At 40.8% G+C, this 26993-nt stretch overlaps 1 protein-coding gene across 1 annotated transcript; it reads left to right on the top strand.

Moving 5' to 3' along the window:
- Positions 1-5027: 5027 nt before the first annotated feature.
- On the top strand, positions 5028-23158 carry STOML1 (stomatin like 1). The gene is made up of 8 exons (XM_089488322.1): positions 5028-5103; positions 5186-5292; positions 10573-10722; positions 14155-14358; positions 16573-16777; positions 18031-18054; positions 20088-20228; positions 22962-23158. The coding sequence occupies exons 1-8, from the start codon at positions 5028-5030 to the stop codon at positions 23156-23158; spliced, it is 1104 nt and encodes a 367-aa protein (XP_089344448.1).
- Positions 23159-26993: the final 3835 nt, after the last annotated feature.

Raw genomic sequence — 26993 nt, 5'->3', positions numbered from 1 at the left:
CAGTGGGCAGTCCCACTGATGTCGGCAGGGCATTCCCGCTGACGTCCTGGGAGTTCCTGCTGATGTCACTGGGCGATCCCGCTGATATTGCAGGAAACACTGCCATTTAAAGGGGAAATGGGTGAGGAGTGGGGCCTGTATAATTTTTTCTTGTTACTACTAAATACATAATTTTTCTTTAAAAGAATAATTAAAAAGCAGTAACAATATATTCCTAATTTGTTGATTGTTATCAAAGATACCATTGAGACACCTTCAACACAATTTGTATCAAGATTGCTAACTATAAACGTAATAATTGCTAATCTTCATAAGCAACATATAAAAAAGTTCATTACAACACTATCATACAATAATAGATAATAAAGTCCATCCACAATCTTCAAACACTATAATTAATCTGTACTGTTGGAATCTCTTCCTCCTATAAATTTTCACTTGGTTTCCATGAAAGCAGTTTTCAGTCCTGTATCTGGGTGTTTCCAAAAAGTCGACAATGCCCCCAAAGTAACGTCAGAATACAAAGAGCTCTGTGGTTAAAAGTACATTTATTCATAAAACGGTAATATAAATAATATCTATCCATGTGAAAACCAAGCCAAATTTCCTAGGAAGTTAAGTTTAGATGTGGAACTTATATATAAATTCCAGACCCTGAGATTGCGGTAAAATGAAAGCCGGAAAGCTGTTACAGTCCCTTCCGGGTTGCGTCACTACTGACGTAACCCAAAAGTTAATCGGAGGACAGGATATCCCCTGCAGGCTATATATAAATTAGGTATTTCTGAAATCATGACACCTGAATTGATAAACTTGGAGGGGATTTTCCATCACTTTACCTAATTTTGTGAGGATTCAGAGGGAAAATGTAAAAAAAAATTAGGTGGTTTTTTTTTATATTCGCTAGTTTTTACTAAATTTCTCATTCCAAATTATCAGCTAATCATCCAACTATGGTATCAAAAGAAAGCTCTATCTCTCCTTGAAAAAAAACAATATATAGTTTACATGGGTACACTATTCACAGGAAAAGAGAATAATCGCTGAACCGGCAAAAATGGCAAAATTGCTCTGGTACTTAAGGGAACCAAAAACCTCTGGGATTGAAGAGGTTAAAATTCTATTTTAATTAACATATCAAGGCTCTGACAACTAGTCCAGTATTGGTGAAGAAAGGAGCTGCCAGATGGTGTTGTGTGCAGATAGGGCAGGGGCTGTTGGATGGAGTTGTAGGGTAGCTGCATACTTTTGTGCAGTGAGAAGAGGGGCTGCTGGGTGGTGGTGTGTGCTGGGAAGAGAGAAGATGTCAGTGGAACACCTTGATATACTTACTACCAGTTAGCTCCAGCACTGACTTGGCAAACACTGAGTTTTTTAACATGTGTAGAAAGTTCTCCCAGTGATTTGCTGATCGAAGCTATTTATATATATTTTTTTCTATAACTTGCCCTTGAACATTTCAATCCTAAACATATCATAATATCATTAAATACTATTAAATGACTAATTTCTGGAAGGAAATAGTCGTGGTTTTTGATTGATGCACTTTGAAAAACCTATATATATATATTAGGGCTGAAACAACGAATCGATAAAATCGATAATAATCGATAACGGAAATCGTTGTCGACGATTTCCGTTATCGATTAATCGATTCGTTGTTGGAGCACTCGGCTCCTTTTACTTACCTCCGCGAGCGTTCCCGGCTTCCGGTTCGCTCTGTGCGAGTGGCTCCGTTCGCACAGAGCGGTTCGCTCTGTGCGAGTGGCTCCGTTCGCACAGAGCGAACCGCTCTGTGCGAGTGGCTCCGTTCGCACAGAGCGAACCGCTCTGTGCGAGTGGCTCCGTTCGCACAGAGCGAACCGCTCTGTGCGAGTGGCTCCGTTCGCACAGAGCGAACCGCTCTGTGCGAGTGGCTCCGTTCGCACAGAGCGATTCGCCGGGGTGGGGGTGGGGTTTCAGGGGATGCAGGGCAGAGTGGGGGTGGGGGGGCAGGCCAGGGTAGGAGACTGAGTGCAGGGCAGGGTGTGAGTGTGGGGGCAGGGCAGGAGACTGGGTGCAGGGCAGAGTTGGAGACTGGGTGCAGGGCAGAGTGTGAGTGTGGGTGCAGGGTGTGAGTGTGGGTGCAGGGCAGAGTGGGTGCAGGGTGTGAGTGTGGGGGCAGGGCAGAATGTGGGGGCAGGGCTGGGTGCAGGGCAGAGTTGGAGACTGGGTGCAGGGGCACAGTGCAAACTGCCAGGGCTGGGTGCAAAGTGCCAGGGCTGGGTGCAAAGTTCTGGGTGCAAAGTGCCAGGGCTGGGTGCAAAGTGCCAGGGCTGGGTGCAAAGTGCTGGGTGCAAAGTGCCAGGGCTGGGGCAAAGTGCTGAGTGCTGGGTGCAAAGTGCCGGGTGCAAAGTGCCAGGGGTGGGGCAAAGTGCTGGGTGCAAAGTGCCAGGGCTGGGTGCAAAGTGCTGGGTGCAAAGTGCCAGGGCTGGGTGCAAAGTGCTGGGTGCAAAGTTTCTTGAACAGTAATAGTCCACCTCTTTTCAGAATGTTTGGGGTTATTTTGTTTCAGAAATATTGTGTTTGGGTTTTTGTACTTTGAAAATATTGTTTTTTTTATTACATCATAACAAAATAAGAATGTTAATGTAAATTTTAAGTTGTTTTTTAACATCCAGTTCATTAAATTATTTTAAATAAACAAAAAATTTGCATATTGTTTTTTTTATCCGATTAATCGATTAATCGAAAAAATAATCGGCCAACTAATCGATTATTAAAATAATCGTTAGTTGCAGCCCTAATATATATAACAAATATGTTAATAGAATGAACCCCCTGGAATATGTGAAATCAGTATGGAGTACAAGTAGTAGACTGTATAAAATGAGGAAGCCTGAAATAGAACATTGTTATTTCAGCTGCTTCATCAAGAATTCTTCCAGTAACTCCAAATTTCCAATGAATAATTAAATCCTACTGAATAATTAAACCCCACCCATATGGTGCCAGAAGAGCCATCATTGAATTATCTCACTGCTCCGGCTTTTCAAGAGCTCAATTCGAAGTAATGCTAAATGTAATTTCTTGGACAGCATTTGGAACGGAAGGTAGAGATGATAAAGAGACATCCTGAACCTTAAAACACTAACTTGCACATAGAGAAGAAGCGTCTTTTAAAGGGGCAAATCCATCCTTAAAGGGACAGTCTAATGTCCCCGGTACCCCTACTTTATAACAATTATTAAACTACTCTCTGAGTATTTTAATATTGCATACTTCTAAAAAACAAAATAAAACATGAGAATTTATAGGGACCACACAGCTATCATATGCATTAAAGTACATATGAAGGCTGGAGTACCCTTTTCAATACCAGAAAAGAAAGTTACCATAATTATATCATTGAATTGCGTGTCTTTAATTCTTAAAGCCTTGACAGCTATATTATTGTTGAGAAATTTTCTTTTATGTTTCACTATTTTTCCTTTTATATTTAACCATTTATATTATACAACCCTTTTTATTGTAAGCAAACATGCATATTAGAACCTTACAATTTACAACACTGCAAACTAATTTTATTGGAGAAAAGAAAAATGTGGGTGCGCTAAGCTAGTCCCAGGCTCAAATAATACAAATGTGTAAAATGAGGCCTACCAAACGGTGTGAGCATGCTGCAAATAAAGTGAATTGGCTGTACAGAAAAAAAAAACAAAAAAAAAAACTGTCTGCGCTTCCCACCCTAATAAAGTTGGCAATTGTATTGAATTTTATAAAATAATAAGAACACAGACAAAAACAAGAAAAAAAGGGCAGTACATAGCTCATTCGTCATCACCCCAGATCTTGACAACGTGGTAATGAATGAACAAACAAAACAAGGTCCACTGAGCATCGTAAATAATGCTGTGTCGGGTGAGCTTAATTATGCTTTGACCATTTCATATAACCAAAACCTCTCATTTATATTATGTTAATATATTTCTTGCCAACTTTATTAGGGTGAGAAGAGCAGTCTTTGTTTTTTGTAAACTAATTTTATTGTACAGTGCTGTCTGAACCACTTTCTGTAACCTTGTGAATACTCATAAGATAAGCCTGTGAATCCTTAGTGGTTCTTTATAAAATATATCCTCATGAAGGACGTGTTTTGTTGTGTATTACGATAAGCGCAGTTAAAGGGCAAGGCTTTACTGAGAACAGCATTTAGTAGATTAATGCCTTTTATTTTGACAACGCAATTAGATTGTAAACTCTTTTGAACAGGGCCCTCCTCACCTCGTGTTTCTGTGAGTCGAAATGTTATATACTACTTGGAATTATGTCATTACTCATTGTACAGTGCTGCGGAATATTATGGCGTTACATAAAACAATACAATAATAATATAATAAACACATTTTCTGATGTTTACATACACAATGTTGTGACATTTAAGCCCCTTCACCGAGATATACGGTAATCATACCCTAGCGGCAGTAGCTGTCCAGGCATCTGTGGCGCTCAGTAAGGCCACCTAATGTGACACTCGGTACTAGAGCCGCAGCGCCACCACATGCAAGAAGAACTGGAGCTAAGCCGGATTTCATGACCCAGCCCTGAGCTGCTGTCCAAGGTATCTGCCCCACCTCTCCCGTGTGTGTGGCAGACGCAGTAATTGACAGCATGTAAAACACCGAGCAGTTTCCGGGAACGTATTGACCCGGAAGTGTTTATATAATTCGGTCCAGTGCAGAGAAACCAGAAAATACAGTTGATCTGGAAAAGATTGGTGTTATGGTCTGTGGCGGCATCGCGTTTACTTATTAACCCGTATAGTTCCAAACTACTGTTAACTTCAGATCCAATGCAATGGTTCAGATAGGTTTTCCAGCGAAGCTTTGATGAAGTAGAGGACCTGTCATTTCCGAAACCTGAACGCTCGCCTCCGATTTATCTGCGTTGTTTTTGACTTTGAATACTTTGTTGGGTAAAGCAAATGTTCTTTAGGGGGTAGTGGTGTATTGCAGCCCTCTTCTTTCTTACTATGCACCCTTGAAATCATGTGGAGCCAGTATACATATACGAGTTTGCCGGTTGGGTTAGATGAACCTCCTCCATCGCAGTCTCAGAAAACCGGTAAATATAAACCATTACCTGCTTGTCAATGTATTACAGATTAGGTGAAGCTCTCAGTAACGTGCGATCCTCTAACCCACAGCTCCTTCTCAGTCATTGCTGCTTTCTGGATTGTACACGGCAGTTACCTGCCTGTCATGCCTCATCCTTGTCATAACCTTCCCTCTCTCCATCTGGTGTCTTCTAAAGGTAAGCAGACTGAAGCTTACTCCCACATACCACACTCTGTGCCCCATATATATATGGATGAATTGGCAATGAGATCTGTCCCAGGAGCCAACCATGTATCTTATACAGTGACAGTATTTCTATAATGTAGTGGAATGCCAGTGATCATGGGTCATGCCCTGCAGGAAACATCTAGCTATATGTGCAAGACTTCAGTTGAACAGGGATGTCTTGCATTTACAGTTAAGAGACACATCATCAGTAGAAAAATTTCCTGCGGATGTATGCAGCATGCAGCCGACATGGCTACTTGCTAACATGGCATCTATTGTTAGAGAAAAAGTGCCATTATACTGCCGGCTGATCTGTTGTAAGATCAGCTGACCAGCATGTTAGAAAAAAATGCCTGATCCCTGCTAACATGCAGCTGTGACATCACATGCCTCTTTCCCATTAACCCCCCAAAAATATGCAGACTCGGATATATATATGCTCAAGATTGTAAGCTTGCGAGCAGTGCTGACTCTAGAAACAATATATGGGGGGGGGCACATAAGGTACCACAGTGAAAACTGGGAGGGGGGGGCATTAATTTCCACCATTAAATCATACCACTGATATATATGTATATATATACATGGACTAACATAATACTTGATCATTCAACATGGGAAGCCTGAAGCCACAATTTAGTGCGACTAATATCTTAACTTTTCCACTAAATGATTTCACGTCCTTGAAAGTTTTGTCCCCTAAAGTCACTACAAATTCAGGAGGGCTTTTTATCTCTGGATAAGTAAAAATGAAATAGTTCCTACTGTAAGTTAAGTGCCAGGAAACTGACGACCAAACACACATACACACCAGGACAGGCTCTGCCACACCGACACCCAAACACACACAGGACAGGCTCTGCCACACCGACACCCAAACACACACACACCAGGACAAGCTCTGCCACAATGACACCCAAACACACCAGGACAGGCTCTGCTGCACCAACACCCATACACACACACACACACACACACACACACACACACACACACACACACACACAGGTTCTGCTACACTGATAACCAAAAACACACAAACAGCAGGACATGATCTACGACACAGACGTCTACATCAGGATGGATTTTCCACACTGCGTTGTCGGTTATACCCCTCTTAGTGTTTTTGCCCCTTGTGTATTGATGCCTCAGCCAGCACCCTTTTAGTATTGATTAATGTGGTGCCCCCACACCCTTGTATGATCACCTCTAGCCACCACTATTTGTATTAATGCCCCCAGCAAGCCCTTTTATTATTGATTTATGTGATGGCCCCATCACATATATGCGTTAGACATGCATTTTTAACGTGCATCTTTGAAGTAAAGACTATGATTGAAATATGATTTGAAAATAACTGGTTTCTTTAATATTAGATCCTGCTGCCGATATATAGATATTACATCCTGCTGCCGATATAAATTAATATTAGATCCTGCTGGCGATATATTTTATTAGACTGCCAATAGCAGGTATAGATCAACACATTAACACACAAACCCAGCATTGCATGTATAGATCAAATGAAATTCACTTGTGAACTCGGCACTGAAGGTATAGATCAGATAAACAGAATCAGACATACAAATCCTCTATTTGCAGGTATACAATAGTAATGTATGGAAATAGATCAACTGGAAAGCACATGGAAACTCAGCACTGAGGGTAAAGATCACACATAGGATTTGCCATCTTTGTCCCCAAACAGCCCAGCACAGTCAACTTTGTCCCCAAACAGCCTGGCCTGTGCCATCTTTGCCCCAAAAACACCCTGCCTGTGCCATCTTGGTCCCCAAGGCTCAAACATCCTGCTAGTGCCATCTTTGCCTTTCCACAATTATACATCTGATACACACAAACACTTTTACAGTCACTCACTAATTCACACTTTCATTCAGACAATTCACCCACACATATAGGGCTGCAACTAACGATTATTTTAATAATCGATTAGTTGGCCGATTATTTTTTCGATTAATCGGATAAAAAAAAAAATTTTTTTCAATTTAAAATAATGTAATAAAAAACGTACAATTTACACTTTCATCTCTTTATTGCAATGGCCTCTCTCTATTCACCTTCTTATTTTACTGACATAATAATAAAAGCTACAAGAACCCAAACAGTGTTTCTCAAACTAGTTTTTAATACAAAGTTATTAGTAAATATTAATTCATATGTTAACTATTTTTCATATTTAATAAAAACTATGAGAAAAAAGCCTTGTTTAAAAAATTTTTATTTACCAAACTGCCCCCGGTTATGCACATCTGACCCCCAGCTTGCCACTCTGCCCCCATATATCCCTTATACCTCTTATATGCCAGTGATATGCAACTGAGCCCCCTGATATACCTTTTACCCCCAGATATGTTTTATGCCCCCCTGATATGCCTAATATCGATATGCCTTATACCCCCTATATGCCCTGAAATTCATAATACCCCCATACACCACTATAACTCACCCATACACCACTCTGGCTCCTCCCCCTCCCATACACCACTCTGGCTCCTCCCCCTCCCATACACCACTCTGGCTCCTCCCCCTCCCATACACCACTCTGGCTCCTACCCCTCCCATACACCACTCTGGCACCTCCCCCCTCCCATACACCACTCTGCCTCCTCCCCCTCCCATACATCACTTTGGCTCCTCCCATACATCACTCTGCCTCCTCCTCCTCCCATACATCACTTTGGCTCCTCCCCCCTCCCATACATCACTTTGCCTCCTCCCCCCTCCCATACTCCACTTTGCCTCCTCCCCCCTCCCATACTCCACTCTGTCTCCTACCCCCTCCCATACTCCACTCTGCCTCCTACCCCCTCCCATACTCCACTCTGCCTCCTGTCAGCCACGGAGGTTCAGAAGACACCAGGGAGCCGGGTGGAGAGGCAGAGTGCCGTATGGGAGGGGGAGGAGCCAGAGTGGTGTATGGGAGGGTGGCTCCCATACACCCCTCTGACTCCTCCCCCTCCCATACACCGCTCTGCCTCTCTACCCGGCTCCGTTACTGACAGGAACTTTCACTGCAGCTTCATAGAAGCCTCAGCGTAAGTGAAGGTGAGTAACGGAGGCTGTCTGTGCGATGCAGACCCCCACCGGCTGACAGAGAGGATGATCCTCTGTCAGCCGGTGGGGGTCTAAACGATGCGCACAGACAGCATCCGTTACTGCCCTTCACTTACGCTGAGGCTTCTATGAAGTCAGTAACGGAGCCGGGTAGAGAGGCAGAGTGATGTATGGGAGGGGGGAGGAGTCAGAGGGGTGTATGGGAGGGGGGAGAGAGACGGAAGTGAGAGACCGGCCGACAGTGAGGGGAATCCAGGTCCCCTGCAGCGTTGCGGGGGATCTGGATTCTAGTGTTATAATCCGATCTCTGTTTGAGGTTGGATTATAATTTTTATAATCGATAAAAATCGATTCGATTAATCGATAATGAAAATCGTTGACAACGATTTTCATTATCGATTATTATCGATTTTATCGATTAGTTGTTTCAGCCCTACACACACACATTCACACACTCACTCATTCACACAATTAATCCGCACATTAATTCATACTCTCCCTCATTCAGACAATTCATCCACATATTAATTCATACTCTGACTCATTCACACAATGCATCCACACATTAATTCATACACACTCATTCACACTCTTTACTTATTTCAATATTCTTACTACCCTCTTTCTCATTATCTACCCCATCTCCCCCTTTCTCACTATCTACCCCCTATCACTTTCCAACCCCTCCCCTTTCCCTACTCACTATTTACCCTACCCCCCTTTGTAGTTCACTCACCTTTTAAATCTTGCGGTGGGAGCACGAGGCTTCTGTCTCCTTGCTCTGCTGTGGTTTGTGCTGCTTCACTGGTGAGTGCCGGTATATGACTGTCCCGGGCAATCTGGACATACAGTGTCAGTTGGGTGGTTCCAAATTCGGGGGGGGGGGGGGGGGCAAGGAATAACCTAGGGGGGGCAATTGCACCCCTGCAGCGACGCCACTTGCGAGCAGGGCTCTCTCCATCTAATGTATTGGTTTGTCTTAGTCTGTCAATTCTCGTCTTGTCATACCCCTTGAATATTTGTATTGTATTAAGCGCTGCGTAAATTGTTGGCACTAAATAAATAAAAGATAATAATAATATATACACTAGTAAAAGCCCATTTATGGACCATCACCCTCAGCCAATATCTACCTAAGTACCGTATTTGCTCGATTATAAGATGAGGTTTTTTTCAGAGCAAATACTCGGAAAAATACCCCTTGTCTTATAATCGGGGTCGTCTTATAATCAGACCTTAAATAGGTCTGACTATGAGACTAAGATCCAGATCCCCCGCAGCGCTGCAGGGGACCTGGATCCTCCTGCCCCCCCCCAACCTACCTGTGCGTCTGACTCCCGGGTGTGTAGTGTGTAGACGTCTACACGGTTCGCGTAGACAAATTCTGCTGCGTCCCGGTGCGGGGAATTTTCATTGACAACCGGGGAAGGTCTGCACGATGGACGCAGACAACCCCCGCTGCTAACCCCACCTCCTTCCGGCTGCAGCGGAAGTTCCCTATGCGAATCGCGTAGATGTCTTCCTGCTGCCCGGACAACACACCGGGAGTCAGAAGCACCGGTAAGTTTGGGGAGGGAGTGTTAAATGGGGGGCATAAGGCATTTCTGTAGGCAGAGTATTTTTCTCAATCATAGCTTTTATAAAAAAAAATTGCTTACATGAATTAACATTTACTGGTAAAACTTTTTTCCTATAGGGTCGCCTTATATTCAGGCCTTTTCTTCTTTTCCTGAATTAATATTCAGATTTTGGGGGGTCGTCTTATAATCAGGGTCGTCTTATAATCGCGCAAATACGATACTTACTTTTAAGCGAGCCTACACAAAAAGGCCAACACATACATGTTATTGCAGGCCTTGAAAAAGTGTTAAACACTCGGCTTTCTCATTCTTTAATCATGCCTATATAACGAATCTATGAAGGCTCCCAGTGGAAAATGTATCCTGACCACAGCACTCAAATGGTTAATTCAGGAACACAATAGAATACACAGTAGTGCAACTGTAGCAAAGGTTTACTTATTTAATCATTGTGTATAGAATTATAAGAGATAGACATCTGAATGCTTTGATGTGTTGTGCCTGTGTTTTGGTGTGGTAGTTCTCACGTAGACAGGATGCCAAATAATCATCTTGGTAAAACCTTCAGATATCCGTATTCCCTGTTTCTATAGATAGTGCCAGATTATCAACGTGTAGTCGTATTTCGTCTTGGACGTGCACGAGGACCCCGAGGGCCAGGACCAGTCTTACTCCTTCCTTTGATTGATCAACTTCATAGAGTGGACATGAGGGTTCGTGCCTTCAACATACCACCATCTAAGGTAGGAAGTGTTGTTAGAAATGGAACCTGTATTGTAATAGTCTGGATATGTTCGTACCCCTATGGAAGCACCTATGAAAGGTGAGGCAAGATGTCCCATTTGACGTACCAGAAAGTCAAGCCTTTTTTGCAGTGGCAGAGACATCTCCCTGCTGCTGCAAAGGAGATCTAGCTGCTTAATAGCCTGGGCTCGCCTCTGTCATCAGGAGCCAGCAGCACTAATCCTTTAAGCTTTTTCATACGACATGGTGGATTAAAACTCTTCTCATTGGTCTGGCCCATTGCAAATATCTGCCACTTATACACTATATAACTTAATTGCTGGCCAGATACATATAGAATTCTGATCTTACATATTTGGAGTGTGTCTATCAATAGGAGTCTGTTTACAAAATATGGACTTTGTGTTATTGGACACAATATTGATTTAGTAAGAAATTCTTCCCTGGGTTAATTCTAATCGATGGACATGCTGGGTGAAATTGGGGCTGTTCCTTCACATTTGTTACTCCACCACCTTATATAAAGAGTGGGTTAATACAGCTGAAAAGAGTTGTGGAGGAACTGATCCACATCAGATCAAACGCACACTTAACTGGTTGACTAGAGTTCACTGCCTCTGAGTACATTAAGAGGTTAATATCTTAAATGGTTCCTTCTGCTGACTGCTGTACAGTCTTATAGTTAGTTTTGGGAAAACTGTCAATAAAATTTGATTAAAAAACTGTCTCCCGTACACATTGATAATCTTATACGTAAGTAGTGGTTTATTGTTCAAATATCATGTTGTTTTATCCTGCGCTGTGTGTTTGTCTTATTAAATAAAACCCCTTCAGGACCGGGACGTACCTGGTACTTCCTGGTCATACGTCACCGCCAGACCGGGACGTACCAGGTACGTCATCGATGATTGGTGTCCCCAGCGATCCATAGCAGCCACTCCCCCTCAATTCCGTGCACGTGATCACTTTGAAGCGAATCATGAGCACGGAATTAAAATATTTAAATAAAACTGTGGTCTTCAAGGGAAGGGGAAGACACCGGTCCTGAAGGGGTTAAGGCTCTCTACCAATGCTCTTTCTGCTCTTCCCTTTATCGATATTAGCAGAAGGATTCTCTTCCTCCTCCAACCGCAACCTTATTTCTGCTAAATGTTTTAAAAAGGCAAGCTAAAAATAAGTCACACGAATGTTATTGTGGGTGGAAATAGTGACTAAATCTATTTTTTTTTTAAGATTTTTATTTTTTTGTGCTTGAAAATCTAATCTAATTTGCTGGGTGGACATAACACAGAAGGCTATCAGTAAAGAGCTGTTGGATAATGAATCAGTCAGCATTTCCCACTGAGATAAATCTTCTATTGATGTCTATAGATAACATTATTATTATCTTTTATTTATATAGTGCCAACAATTTACACAGCACTTAATACAATACATATATTCAAGGGGTATGACAATACGAGAATTGACAAACCGATACATTAGGTGGAGAGAGCCCTGCTCGCAAGTTTACAAGATAATACAAGAGTGTACAACAGGGGTCACCAAATTTGTCTACAGTTGTACTCATCATATGCCCCCTAATGTTTTTTTAGAGAAATGTCCTATTCTAAAGCTAAATATATATAATAAATATATATTTTTTTTTAATAAAGTATTAGTCAATACATTAAATATTTGGCAAATGTATATTGATAATCCATTTAATAAAGAATTGATAGATAAACTATCTATTTAATGAGCTGATATATTCAAATATCAAGTTAATAATTGATAAATATTAAATTTCCAAATACATAAAATAATTGGAGATAAATCAATTCAGTGTTAAAGTTGCTAAATGTATTAGTACATTATTAAACAAATGGAGCAACATGACTCTACCTGGAATGGAGCTCAATGTGCCTGTCCGTTCTGTTCTTGTACAGGCCATGTGATGCTGTAATGCCCCATGCAGCGCATATCCGTCAAGCTCCTGCTCTTCCTCTCCATCCCCCAGGTGCCACTAACACTAGGTTCACCCCTGACAGAATGTTAGCGTGTGTTATAGTGTGTAAATGTATATTAGGGTATGGCAAGGCTCGACAAACCCCCCGGGCACCAGATTGGGCAATATATAAAAATAAAAACATGACTCCTATTTTCTTTTGGCTGGCTTCTAGATCCAAACCAAATTTGTTGACCTCTGACACAATGTGCATTACGTGACCACGCTGGGCACCTCGCGGCACCAGTTTCACTCTGTTCTTGCAGCAAAGCAGGGGGGAGTCAGTTTCCCTATCGTGGCGCTAGTCATGGCAATCTTGCTCCCTAGGTTTGTCAAACCTTTTTCACCCCATAATTTTGTAGCGTTGCTTTTGTCTTGTGTTGCACATCTGCTATGTGCTTTAACTATTGGCCCCTATAGTGTAGGTTCCTACAATCTAATGTTACAGGACGTTAAGCACATGGTGTATACAATTATGCTGTGCTTACTGCGGTGAGTGAAGAACAACATTTTTCTGAAGTATACAGGAATGGAAGTGGTCTGCGTTATCATTGGTTGCTAAAGGAAGTCCTTGCTAGTTTTGCAGAAAGTGTGGTTATTTGTAAGAATCAGAGGAAGCAACAAGGCCATTTCTGTTAACTTCTCTTTTGTGTGTTATATTTTTGCAGCCTTTGTGCAGCGCTTTATGTCTTGGATTGCATGTGACAGTGTTATGCAGTCCTTTTTGTTCTCTGTTGCAGTATTTCTTACTGATTGTGTAATTGTTTTCCCATTTTCAATTTGACTTGTGACAGCATTCATTTTTTGAGTATACATCAGTGGTTCAGTTTTATTTACATACTTAAAATTATCATTGTATTAAAAACATATTTGCTCACATGTATACAGCACTAGCTCTCTGAATGTCTATTACGGTATTTATATCTGCTCTTCTTTAAGGGACACTGTTGCCATCATGTAGCTGAGTGTTCCCTTAAAATTATTGTCCTCATCCCTGGCAAATGCATGGAGGGATTTAGCAGAACCGCCCCCCCAATATGTATTTTCCTCCTCTCCTGACATACCTCTCCTGCTTGCCACAGCTCACACAGGCTACTATCTATATTCATCAACGGCTCTGGCAAAAAAGAAAATTCATTTTATCTTTTATGAAGATCTGATGATGTCGCCTGTGAGACACCTAAGTCACTGACCAAAGATAAATCACACTAAACAACTGAAAACACAGCCAACCTCATTCTCCATAAACTGGTGTCCCAAAAACAATTTTGGCACCATTGTGTGTAAACTTTTAATAACACTTATTAAACGAACAGCATTGAAAGCCTACTGAAAAGGTATCTTTTGCAGTCAGGCTATGTAGACTTTAATCGACTGAAATTTTAATCTGGTGTAATCATGTTATCATCTCCTCGTTCTCTAAAGCTGTTGCTTACGTGCACAGGTGAAGTCACGGGATGGGGCTCTGGTGTCCCTTGGAGCTGATGTCCAGTTCCGTGTACGTGATCCCGTGCTGTCTGTCCTCTCGGTTCAGGACCTGAACTTTGTGATACGTAACACGGCGCAGAACCTCTTGACACAAAGCCTCGGCAGAAAGTATCTGAGGGAAATCCACAGTGATCGGGTGCGCATAGGTGAACATCTGAAGGTAAGCAGCAACATTCTGTCTCTTAAATCAGTGGTGTTCAGCAATGGGCTTCAAGCTTGAGTAGTAACATAGTAACATAGTTCATAAGGTTGAAAAAAGACCAAAGTCCATCAAGTTCAACCTATATACATATTGTGTCCCTACTGTGTTGATCCAGAGGAAGGCAAAAAAACCCTTATGAAGCAGATGCCAATTGCCCCATACCAGGGGAAAATTCCTTCCCGACTCCAAATATTTCAATCAGAATAAATCCCTGGATCAACGTTCTGTCCCTATTAATCTAATATCCATAACTTGTAATATTATTGCTTTCAAGAAACACGTCCAGGCTCCTTTTGAACTCTTTTATTGAGTTTACCATTACCACTTCCTCTGGCAGAGAGTTCCATAATCTCACCGCTCTTACTGTAAAGAACCCCCGTCTGTGCTGGTGTAGAAACCTTCTTTCCTCCAGCCGTAGAGGATGTCCCCTTGTTATAGATACAGTCCTGGGTATAAATAGGTCCTGGGAGTGATCTCTGTACTGTCCCCTTATATATTTATACATAGTTATTAAATCCCCCCTAAGCCGTCTTTTTTCCAAACTAAATAACCCTAATTCTGATAATCTTTCTGGGTACTGTAGTCCTCCCATTCCCCTTATTACTCTGGTTGCCCGTCTTTGAACCCTCTCCAGCTCCACTATATCTTTCTTGTACACTGGTGCCCAGTACTGTACACAGTATTCCATGTGTGGTCTGACTAGTGACTTGTACAGTGGTAGAATTATTTCCTTGTCGTGGGCATCTATGCCCCTTTTGATGCACCCGATGATTTTATTTGCCTTAGCAGCAGCTGCCTGACACTGGTCGCTACAGGTAAATTTACTGTTAACTAAAACTCCTAAGTCCTTTTCCATGTCAGTCGTCCCCAGTGTTTTCCCATTTAATACATATTCCCAGCCTGGGTTTTTCTTCTCCATGTGCATAACCTTACATTTATCTGTGTTGAACCTCATCTGCCACATCCCAGCCCAAGCCTCCAACCTATGCAGATCCATTTGTAATCGTGCACTGTCCTCTATTGTGTTAACCACGTTACAGAGCTTAGTATCGTCTGCAAAGATGGATACTTTACTATACAATCCCTCTACAAGGTCATTAATAAATATATTAAAAAGAATAGGACCCAAAACTGACCCCTGTGGTACCCCACTAGCAACAGTAACCCACTCAGAGTATGTACCATTAATAGCCACCCTCTGTTTCCTATCACTGAGCCAGTTACTTACCCACATACACACATTCTCCCCCAGCCCAAGCATTCTCATTTTATGTACCAGCCTTTTATGTGGCACCGTATCAAATGCTTTGGAAAAATCAAGATATACGACATCCAGCGATTCACCCCGATCCAGTCTTGAGCTCACCTCCTCATAAAAGCTGATCAGGTTAGTTTGACAGGACCGATCCCTTGTAAACCCATGCTGATATGGAGTCATACACTTATTTTCATTGAGATACTCCAAAATAGCATCTCTTAGGAAACCCTCAAACAGTTTACACACAACAGAAGTTAAACTAACAGGCCTATAATTCCCCGGGTCACTTTTTGTCCCCTTTTTGAATATTGGCACAACATTTGCTATGCGCCAGTCCTGGGGAACAGACCCTGTCACTATAGAGTCCTTGAATATTAGAAATAGGGGTCTGTCTATTACATTACTTAACTCCCTTAGAACGCGGGGGTGAATGCCATCTGGACCTGGTGATTTGTCTATTTTGATTTTTTTAGGCGGCACTGCACTTCTTCCTGCAGTACAGGCATCCCAATTAAAAATGAATTTAACTACTTGTTTCCAGGCAAGGATGCACACGGTTCCTGTCCAGTTGGCGACCCGTATGTCTTTGAGCACCATTGATTTGAAACATTTTCTCTCCCAACAGTTTTTTTAAATACCATCAATAATGGATATTTTCAGGCTTTCCCGAGAAGCTTTGAAAGTTTCATTATCAGCAGACTGTGCAATATAAGATGTTAGTGTTTTAAGGATTATTAAACACCATGTGGGTTTTTAATAAATTATGGTTACGCTTTTAAACAGTGTTATTGCTATAATTCAGCTGTAACATAGGAGTGTTTGCTATGTCAAAATTATACTTTTTTACCTTTGCATTACATCCTTTTTAAAAAAAAAAAAAAATAACCTCCAATTGAATATGTGATGCTTTCTAGGAAGATATTAATGAACAGGTGAAGCCATGGGGTGTGTGTGTGGAACGTGTAGAGCTGGCTTTGGAGGCCATCGTGCAGCCACCTGAAGATACTTTGGACAGTACTCTGAACATACAATCCAAGCCCCCTAGCGGAGGATTTGAGCAACTACTCCTTCAGGTCATCTCACTGGCCAAACAAAGTTCGGAGAATGACTCCAAGCCGTGTGCAGGTGCCTAGATTCTATTTTTTTATTTTTATCTATTTCTCCATAGAAATATTCTTCTGTCAGATATTTTATGCTGGAAAACAAGTATTTTATATTTGTATTTTACATGAACATAAGATGTCAGAGCCATTTTGTTTTCCTTAATCATATAAATGATTTTTTCTTTCATTGTTCTCTCTATAATTTAGAACAAATAAGCTCTTATGAATATAGCTGCTTCACCAAATATTTCCTAATTAGTATATCTTCTATGGGAAAATTTAAGGAGCAGAATCTACTTATCTCTAGAAATGTAAATTGGAATGGGGGCTACTTTGCAAGACCACCAAAACTGATTTACTACCTAGGAGGGAACTTCTAGAGATATGCGTTATCAAGGACAAATTTCAGATGTATATGTAATTGTTTAACGTTATTTCTTAGACCAGAGCATCTTTTAGAGGTAAATGATGAAAATACAATAATGCAAATATGCTAAGAAGTCCTAATTATAATGAGTAAAATCCACAATTATGATTGGAGAATTTCAATCAATAGGTGGAGAATATGGTAATAAGCCCTGTCTTTGAAAGTTTAGGTTTTAAACAATTTGAAGACCCCAGACAATTTGAAGACCCCAGACAATTGGAATTTTGAACATCACAAGATCTTGGCAACATATTTCACTCTCATAATTACTTTGAGTATCTAACATACCGTATTGGCTCAAATATAGGCTGCACCCGAATATAGGCCGCGCCCTTAAAGTTTGGTGCTATTTTAAAGAAAAAATACACATTAGTGGAATGGTAAAACAGTATTTTGTCTAATGAACAGGAATACATGTATTTTAACATTTTTGGTATCTATCAGTTTGTCAGCATATGTTATATACAAACAGAAAACCAATAGCCATTTTAAGGGTACCCCCCCCCTTAATTCATAATGCACCCCCAGATATGCCACTCTGACACCCCAGATATGCTTTATGCCCCCTAGAAATACCCACCTATCCCCTAGAAATGGCCACCTGCCCCTCCCAGATATCCTTTATGCCCACTAGAAATGGCCACCTGCCCCTAGATATGCTTTATGGCCCCTAGAAGTGCCCCTCCCCGCCCCCCGACTTACCAATGCACCCCCAGACTCCCTGGTGTCTAGCGGGGCTGGCCGGTGGACGTCTGTCCGATGCGAGCAAACAACCTTCGCTGCCGGCAATTCAGCGACAGAGATGTGCTGGCAGCGGAAGTTGTCTACGCACATCACCGCAGCCGGTGAACGTCTGCACGATACGCGTAGGCAACCTCCGCTACCGGCACTTCTATGGTGGAGCACCGGAAGGTTATGTCACGCTGGTGCTCCACCATAGGCGGAAGTTCAGGCAGCGGAGGTCATCGCGCAGACGTCCACGGCTGCTGGAGAGAAGGATCCAGGTCCCCTGCAGCGCTGCGGGGGATCTGGATCCTAACCCTGTTGAAAACGGAACAAAAACACCTGCCCGGCGCCCGGAACTGCATGTCCTGGGCGTTGGGCGACATGAACTGTGCATCCCTGCGCAAAACCCAGAATATAGGCCGCACCCCCACTTTAAAGACCTAAAGTGGGGGGGAAACTGTGGCTTATATTCGAGCCAATATGGTATATATAACTTTAAGAAAGTTATTTTTCTTTCCACTTTTTTCCACTGAACCTGGATTGATATCTGTAAGGACCAGTTGGACCACAGCAACAAGTGGTTGTGAATATAATGGGTTTATTATCCTGAATAGAGGGGAATTTTGTCTACTTCAATATAGAAGAATTTAATCCCTTCTTCTGGGAAATAGTATATGACATTATTGTATATAACGGCTTGTGAGACTGCAGTTTATAACCCGTAATAATGACAATGATGTAAAAGGTATTTTTACCTGTAACCAGGGCCGGCCGAAGACTTAACGCCGCCTGGGGCGAAGTTTAAAAAATGCTGAGCGCCGGAAATTGACGTCACTTCCGGCGCTCTGCATTACAAGCCGGCACCGGGACCGAACAGGGAGACTCGCCGCAGAGGAGAGAGAGAGGGGCGCCGAGCGGGTAAGCGAAAACCACTCGGTGCCCCTCTCTCCTCCGCTTCAAAAAAAAAAACAAAAAAAAAAAGCGCTTGGGGCGGCAAAGTGCCGCCCCTTCTAAAGTGCCGCCTGGGGCAATTGCCCCAGTCTGCCCCATTATAGGGCCGGCCCTGCCTGTAACTGAATTTTGACATTTTTTGCATCTATTACAAATGTCACTAATACTCTTAAGACATTATTAAATTATTTTTTAATTGTTGTATTAGTAATACTGATATCCACTAATACAGAGAAATAGTGATCTTTTTGTTACTGCCCTAATTATTATTATTTTTGGGTTTTATTTTTGGATGCTGTGTGGATTGGAAATGAATTAGTTTGATATTAAATGCCATTTATGTAAGTTGATATAATTTGATCAAGCTGAAATGTTTATGCAATGTGTTTGTTCACCTGTTGCATTCTGTATATGTTAGACTCATAAGATAATGATTCATATTTGATAACTAATCAATAATATACTGTATTTTTGACATGTTTAAAATAATGTTCCTGTTTTTATCTTCTGCACTGCACAGGTAATATAGATATTTGTAGATTGTGTTTTTACAATAAATAATATTTTGATTGACTTAGTGGTGATATAATTTTGAATTATAATTTTTGGCGCAATCTGAAAGAATTTAGGATCAGAGATAAAATATAGGGGATCTCTTTATATTAATATTGTGGATGTGGTCCTACAATAATTAATAGCGTTATCATTTTGTGTATGTGATAGAATATTGGTTTTGCCTATTTTATCTCATTAATATCCCTAACAGCTCTGTGTATTCGTCCTTCCACTCGAAGTGCTACCTCCCTGGCTTGACTACGGCATGTACAGGGTGTGTCTTGGTATATTAGTGAAAGGGAGGAGGAGTGAATTTGTAAATGCATACTCCCAGTCTATCTACTGACATGATTAAATCTCTCTCTTATGACATAATTTCATGTAAGGATAAGGAATAATATGAACAATTATTTTTCGGAAAGCTGTTTACCGTTTTCTGATAATCAGGGATATAGAGGGATAAAACTGGTATCATGAAAAATTAAAATAACCTTTCTATATCTGATGGATTGTTCTATTTTTGTCAGAGGATACCTTGCTTGTTTACTCAAAAAACCTTATGAGAAATGTAGATTCCTCTGTGTTTTCAGTTAACAATTACTGCCATCCTTGTATTTTCCTAAAAATATGTCTACATTTATCTAATCTATCTTGTCTGCATTTCCAGGCCTTTCATTGCACCAGCTGCTGTCTCGCTTAGAGGGAAATCTGACTTCATCACTGGTTTCTGAAGTGGGGTCATCCTTTCAGTTTTATTTGACTTTACAGGGTGGGGAGAAGGCGGCATATTTCCTTGACTTGACATCAGGTAGATAGCACAATAACCATGTATGTTAAAAGCTTCCTTGTGTTTGTTTTACTAGACAGGTTTGCTGTTTCCTATGATGTAGTATGTCTAAATCTTGCAGTAAATTCAACACAAGATCCTGAAATAAAAATAGTTATCACATGAAATATATTTCTGTATAACTCAGCCTTCATATATGGCTCTCCAAACCAAATCTAGTGCTAATTATCCCCCTTTGCCGTTAATTTTCGGATCCCTTTGCATACAAGCGCTAGTAGCTTTGAGGCCATGGAAGGCTGAACCAGAAGGCCTAGTGACCTCAAATCCATTTTGTCTGACTTGACAGCAGATCAGAACCATTGTTCCATCCTTGGTCTGATATCAAGTGAGGATAGCTTGATGTCTATCACATGGCTGTTTAAATTCCCACACTGTATTAGCCTCTGCCACTTCTGCTAGTAGACTGTTCTATTTATCTAGTACCCTCTCAGTAATGTAGAACTTCCTTACATTACCTCTAAGCCTCTGACCCTGTAGTTTTAGACTTGGACCTTTAGTTCTAGCACTGCTCTTCCTTTCAAATAAGCTTGCCTCCTGTACTCTGTTTAATCCCTTTAAGTACATTTTTCTATTACATCTCCCCTGTCTCTTCTTTCCTCCAAACCATAGTATTAAGATCCCTTAGTTTTTCCTGATAATTTCTATCCTGCAAACCATGTTTTTGTAGCCTTCCTCTGAATCGTCTCCAATGTGTCAATATCCTTCTGGAGAAGGGGTCTCCAGAACTGTACTCAATTCTCTAGCAGAGGTCTGACCAAAGATCTGTAAAGTGGCATAATCACCTCCCTCTTCCTGCTACTAATGCCTCTCGCTATAGAACCCAGCTTGCTTTTTCAGACGCTTTATTGCTTGCTATTGCTTACTTTTCAGTCATCAGAAATAATTCTGCCTGAGTCCCTCTCTTCCGTTGTCACTGGCAGAACAGTATCCCCAAAGCTGTATTCTGCCGTGGGATTTTTACATTTTTACAATTGCATTATCTTACAATTATCAACTGCAGCTGTCTATCCTGTTGCAGACCTTTTGTATCATCTGCAAAAATACATACCATTAAAAACCTTCTGCAATATCACTAATAAAAATAGTACAGGTCCCAATACTGATCCCTTAGGTACCACAATAATAACAAGTCCTTTCTCTGAATATACACTGTTAACTAAAACCTTCTGCCTCCTGTCACTCAACCATTGCCTTATCCATTCAATTATTTTGAAATCCAAAGACTGCAATTTATTGAGTTAAGTTTTTTTTTATGGTGGACAGTGTCAAGTGCCTTACTGAAATCTAGATAGACTATATTAACAGCTCCTCATTGGTCTATTATCTTAGTTACTCAGTCCAAAATGCAAATTAGTTTGACTCCCTGTAGTAAACGCAATGTTTTCCTTTAGCATGGCTTCCATTTGTTACTACACCCTTACAAAGGCTGTATGAGCGAACCAACCAATTGGCAACAACCAGCAACTTAACAATAAATAAGTTAAGAAGGTGTAATTAGGAAAATACAGGAAAATAAGATACTTGTCCCTGGATAAGATGTTTCTAATATATATATTGCTTATTTGAATATGTAAGCACTTGTGTAGGTTTATTTAGTGTATGGAAATATGTAGTATTTAACCCCTTCATTCCCCTATAGACGTACTGGGACGTCCAAAAAAACGCCCACAAAGAAACCCCTATGGACGTCCTGGTACATCCAGCCCTTCGTGCAGCGTCAGGGACACATCCCTGCCGCTGCATGGGAGACCTGGACTCCCCCTGGCATCGCCGGCTTTCTGCTGCCCGATCTCCCGTAACAGCTTCCGGCATGAAAGCCGGTAAGCTGTTACGGTTGAAAGTGCCCGATCGTGCAGTTGCAAATGGGCGATCGGGCATTCCCTTCCGCCCCGTAACCCCTGCGGGGATATCCTGCCCTCCGATGAGGCACAGAGATGACATCACTGGCATGTTTAGGAGGTCCCTAGGAGGACCTCTAACCATTTCTGTGTAAAAATAATATATATAAAAAAAAAAAAAAATGTAAAAAAATGAAAATTAAAAAAATACATATAAAAAAAGATAATAAAAAATTATTAAAAAAACTTACTTCCCATTGCCCTAGCATAATATCTAGCCAGTATAACCCTTCTGCCCCCGTTCACAACCCCCAAACCCGTTAAGCCATAGGCATAAAAATTATACAAAATTGTACACCTTATAGTATGCTCCCTGGTGCTGGGAAAGTCTGGAAAATCTATATAAATTAGGTATTTCTGAAATCAGGACACCTGAATTGATAAACTTGGAGGGGATTTTCCATCACTTTACCTAATTTTGTGACGATTCAGAGGGAAAATGTAAAAAATAATTAGTTTAATTTTCTAATCTTCGCTAGTTTTTACTACATTTCTCATTCTAAATTTTCAGCTAATCATCCAACTATGGTATCAAACGAAAGCTCTATCTCTCCTTGAAAAAACAATATATAGTTTACATGGGTTTACACTATTCACAGGAAAAGAGAATCATCGCTAAACCGACATACCCCAAAAATGGCAAAATTGCTCTGTGCTTTGAGGTACCAAAAACCCCTGGGATTGAAGGGGTTAAGGAGAAAATGCAGAATCTGGACTCATCTGGATTCCCCTGCCATTTGTTGTATACTTTGTATATCTGCTCTTTCAGATATTTCTTCTGCTTTTGTTTGACCAGGTTCTGGCCAGTGTGGATGGGGAGTATTCCATCGTAATCCTGATGTGACTTTGGAACTTACTGAAGCTGACCTCCTGTCGCTAATTCAAGGAGATCTTCACCCTCTGGCTGCTTACACGCAGGGTCGTTTACGTGTGACTGGAGACGTGCAGACTGCTCTCAAGCTACAGAGGGTGTTACAGGTCGCAAAGCAATGAGATACAAATGTATATTCTTTCATAGTCTTTAAATATTTATTTTTTATGGAATGGTAGCATTTTCTAAATTATTTTTGTTTTTTATTGTTCCACACCAGTTTATGTGCTTTTGCTTCATACATATGAGTAAGACTTTTTCATTGTCTGCTGTGATCTGTATCTTTATCTTTATTTAGTCTTTATGAAGTCTTTTCAGGTTGTTTTTTTTTTTTTGTCATGTGACAAAGTGTTCCCTGCAAAAATAAATATTTACGGCAAAATTGTACTTGATTAAAGAATCATTTCTGGGAGAGGTATGCACATTTAATAGTACTAGAAATGGTGTTTCTAATGCTGGATTTGGTTACACAAGTGCTAAGTTCAATAGAGTAGACAGACTTAAACCAGCGTTATCAATCTACGAGTTGCAAAGTGTCTAGCATTTCTTTAAATATCTGTATCCTTCTGCCGAGTTCTAGGTGCGGTACAACATTTTCACTGATGCAACTTCCCGAGTACTATCACCAAATGTCAAGAGTTTTTAGGCAGGGATCCTCAAAAAATGCTGTCTTATAGGGAAAATTTGTAAACACGCGTCAGATTCATCTTACATTCAAGGTTTTTTTTTGTGTTTTTTTTTTTTTATTTGCTTTAACATTTTAGCAGCAGCAAGTGAAAAAAACTAAAATAAACTCTTGTACTTTTTGAGCACAATCTGAACATCAGGTTTGCTCTCTAAGGCCTCCCTGGTTCCCAAATTAACACAAACTCAGTGTAGCACAATAGAAAAACTGTAGTTTCTAGCAGTCCAGCTCCCCTGGAAAAAGTGAACTGGGTCAGCCTGGTTCATTTTAAGTGGAACATACCATGGAAAAAAATAATTTTCAACGTGAGCATGAAATTCCGTGCTTCATACAGCAATGTAGGTTAACATTAACATTAAACCAGGCGTTATCTCCTTTTGTTCCAATAACCTCGCTCTATCTGCAGACCCGGAGGCTGCCATTTCTGTCAGCCATATGATATTTTGAGTGCACAATTACCACACCTGAGCTGATTCTTTATGGCAATGCTGTTAATTACCTTAAAACCATAAAAACTGAGCCATTGTATTTTCACAGGCAGAATAAGGGGTCAGGGTGTTTATCTAGTAGATTAGTCTAAGATTACAGAGTTTATGCATATGGTTAATATGCAGCTGCCTGAAAACTGTATATAATGCAAAAAAAGAGAACTGTTCCAAAAAAATGGTGAATGTTCTCTTTAAACACTGCTGACTAGGGCAGGTGAGCTGGGGTTTTAAGGCTGTAGGCGCTCCGGCCCACACAGCTCTTTGGATGCTGCACCCCGGGACCCATAACGCATTGTGCAAGTTTCATTAGCTTTGCTTTATTTAACTTACATGGAATTGCCAAAACAGGTCTGGAATACCTTCTCCCCAACACTATACCAGTGTTTCTGTAACAGCAGTAATTTCTAAAGTCACATTACTCCTTTGAAGACCTATATTTTACCTCTTTAAGCATCAGTATCTCTGTAGCCAGCATTTTTTTTTGTCCTTATGGTATGGGGGTTTTGTAGTAATGCTTAAAAGGAAGCTAAATTGAAGTCTCTTAGTTTAATCCTTTCATGTCACACTCACTGTGCATGTTTGCCATATCTGTGTTCAAGCTCACTGGGAACTCTTGATATATTTAGTGTCTCCAGTAGTGTCAGCACTGATACCCCTGTAAGACGGTGCCAGAATGAGCATTTTGGCCATCCAAATTATATTGAAATGCAACCAGAGTTGCATCAACTGCAGTTATACAACATCTGTCAGCATATAATATGATTGTTCAAAGGTTAAATGATGTAACTTGTACAGGCCATGTACCTAAAATTTCCAAAATATACTGTAAATCAGTATTAGTATTAGGCTATGCAGTTATATATATATATATTTATATATATATATATAGTGATATGTATAGCTCATGTTGTTATGCATGTTTGTTTCCTGCTTTTTAAAAAAACGTTATCTTCACTGCAGTTGTTCTGTGTAACCTAAAGTAGATGTGACTTCCCCTGCTCTTTATTTGGAAAATGTCATGATTCATTCGCTTCCCAGTCGCGCCTCCACAACATGATATATGACATATTTTATTAGTGGTCAAAACATCCACCCAAACACACTTCCTGTAATGTCTAAAAGTTGGGTGGTGATGCCTTGTTTTATAACATTAACAGTTACGAGTATCAGATAAACATTTGGGAAATTCGGACTATGACCCGCCTTCTGTTCAGTAGGATTCTACTCCACTGACTTGACCTGTATGAAATAACAGAGGTTATTGCTGAAAAAAGTAGTGCAATTTGGACATATTACATATAAAAAAAATTGTACATTTTTTTATTTTGTACAGGGTCCAATCGTGCAGTTGCTCAATGTAACATTCCCCACTCTATGCTAAAGGCTATTTCACGGGCCATATGTTATTATTCCTTCTCTGAACATCATATATGCACTACATGTAAATACACTCGCTGCAGTGCCATCTTATGCCAGGATCTGAGAAAGCACGAACATGTGGATCAGTTTGTTCTCTTGATATGGAATATATGATATTAAATTAGGTCTGGTTCCTATGCTATCAATATGACATCTTGCAGCAACATTGCAATTTGTGTTGGCTTAAAACATTATATATAGTCTGAACATCGGGCCCTTATATATTATGTATAGTGTGGCACAATGTGATGCTTAGGGATGGGGTTTGCAATAGAGATGCATGTACTTGTGTGAGGATGTGAATCAAATCGTTCAACACACTTAAAACAATTGCCCCACTGCAAACAGCGGACTATTTCAGACACTTACAAATGAGATTTAGCTGGAAAACACTCATCTAACTTCGGTTACCTTGAAATGTATGATCTTCTACATATATTTGCATATGGTGCGGGAAGGTCTACCACAGCCACTCCCATACGTCAAACAATGGGAGAGACATAGACGAGAAGTTAGATGGGGAGGACTGGTAGAACATATGGGAAGCCCCAGCAAATATCTCCATCCGCACCACACAAAGAACAGGCATATAAAACAATACTCAGACAAAACATGCCCCTGTGTCAGTGATCCCGCTGGCTTACCAAATGCTCTAGCCACTAGTTTCGGCAGCCAGGAAGGCGTTGGCCTGGAGTGGAGGTGAAACTCTTGGTAGATGAGGTGATCGTCATGGACCAGCTAACAGCATTCATGAGTGATTCCCCCAAGAAATTCCAGAAGCTATTCCTTCCCTGGGAATCCTGTTTCCCTTAAGACACCCGAGTCCGGTAGGAGAATCAGCTAGCAAATTTAAGTCCTTCTTTGCTCCTCCGTGCAGACTGATTGTTCAACTCCTCTTGGACAATTCCCTCCCTTTCCCTCTTTCTCTGTGTGGGATATATGCAAGTGGAAACTTTTTAAATGGCCCTTGTACATAAGGATCAAAGCTTTAATTGACACATTTTGTAAGACAGGACAATAGATTGGGATCTGAATGAATGCGCAAGTAAAGCCTCAAAGAGGTAGATGCTCCAAAATGGGCTGCATATGGATTATGCACTTTACAAATATGATATCATCTACTGACATAGATGCATTAATAGAAAAGAAGGTTGGAAGCACAGATGACAGGAAAAGATGAGCAGAGGAAACAGTCAGCAGTATATCGTCAGTATAAAGATGACAGATAAATTATTTCAGGTGCAAAGGCACAATACAAAAGTGTTGACTGACCTGTGAGATAAAATAGTAGGGAAAAGGATGCAGGATGTGAATAATATGAAAGCAGTTCATACTAATCAATCCAAAGGATCTCTACATATGAAG

Source organism: Sceloporus occidentalis, unplaced genomic scaffold, assembly GCF_023333645.1.
Source record: "Sceloporus occidentalis isolate IW3139 unplaced genomic scaffold, rSceOcc1.0.p SCAF_37, whole genome shotgun sequence".
NCBI classification, from domain to species: domain Eukaryota; kingdom Metazoa; phylum Chordata; class Lepidosauria; order Squamata; family Phrynosomatidae; genus Sceloporus; species Sceloporus occidentalis.
The sequence above is the reverse complement of the archived record's forward strand: the minus strand, read 5'-3'. Positions and strand labels throughout refer to the sequence as shown.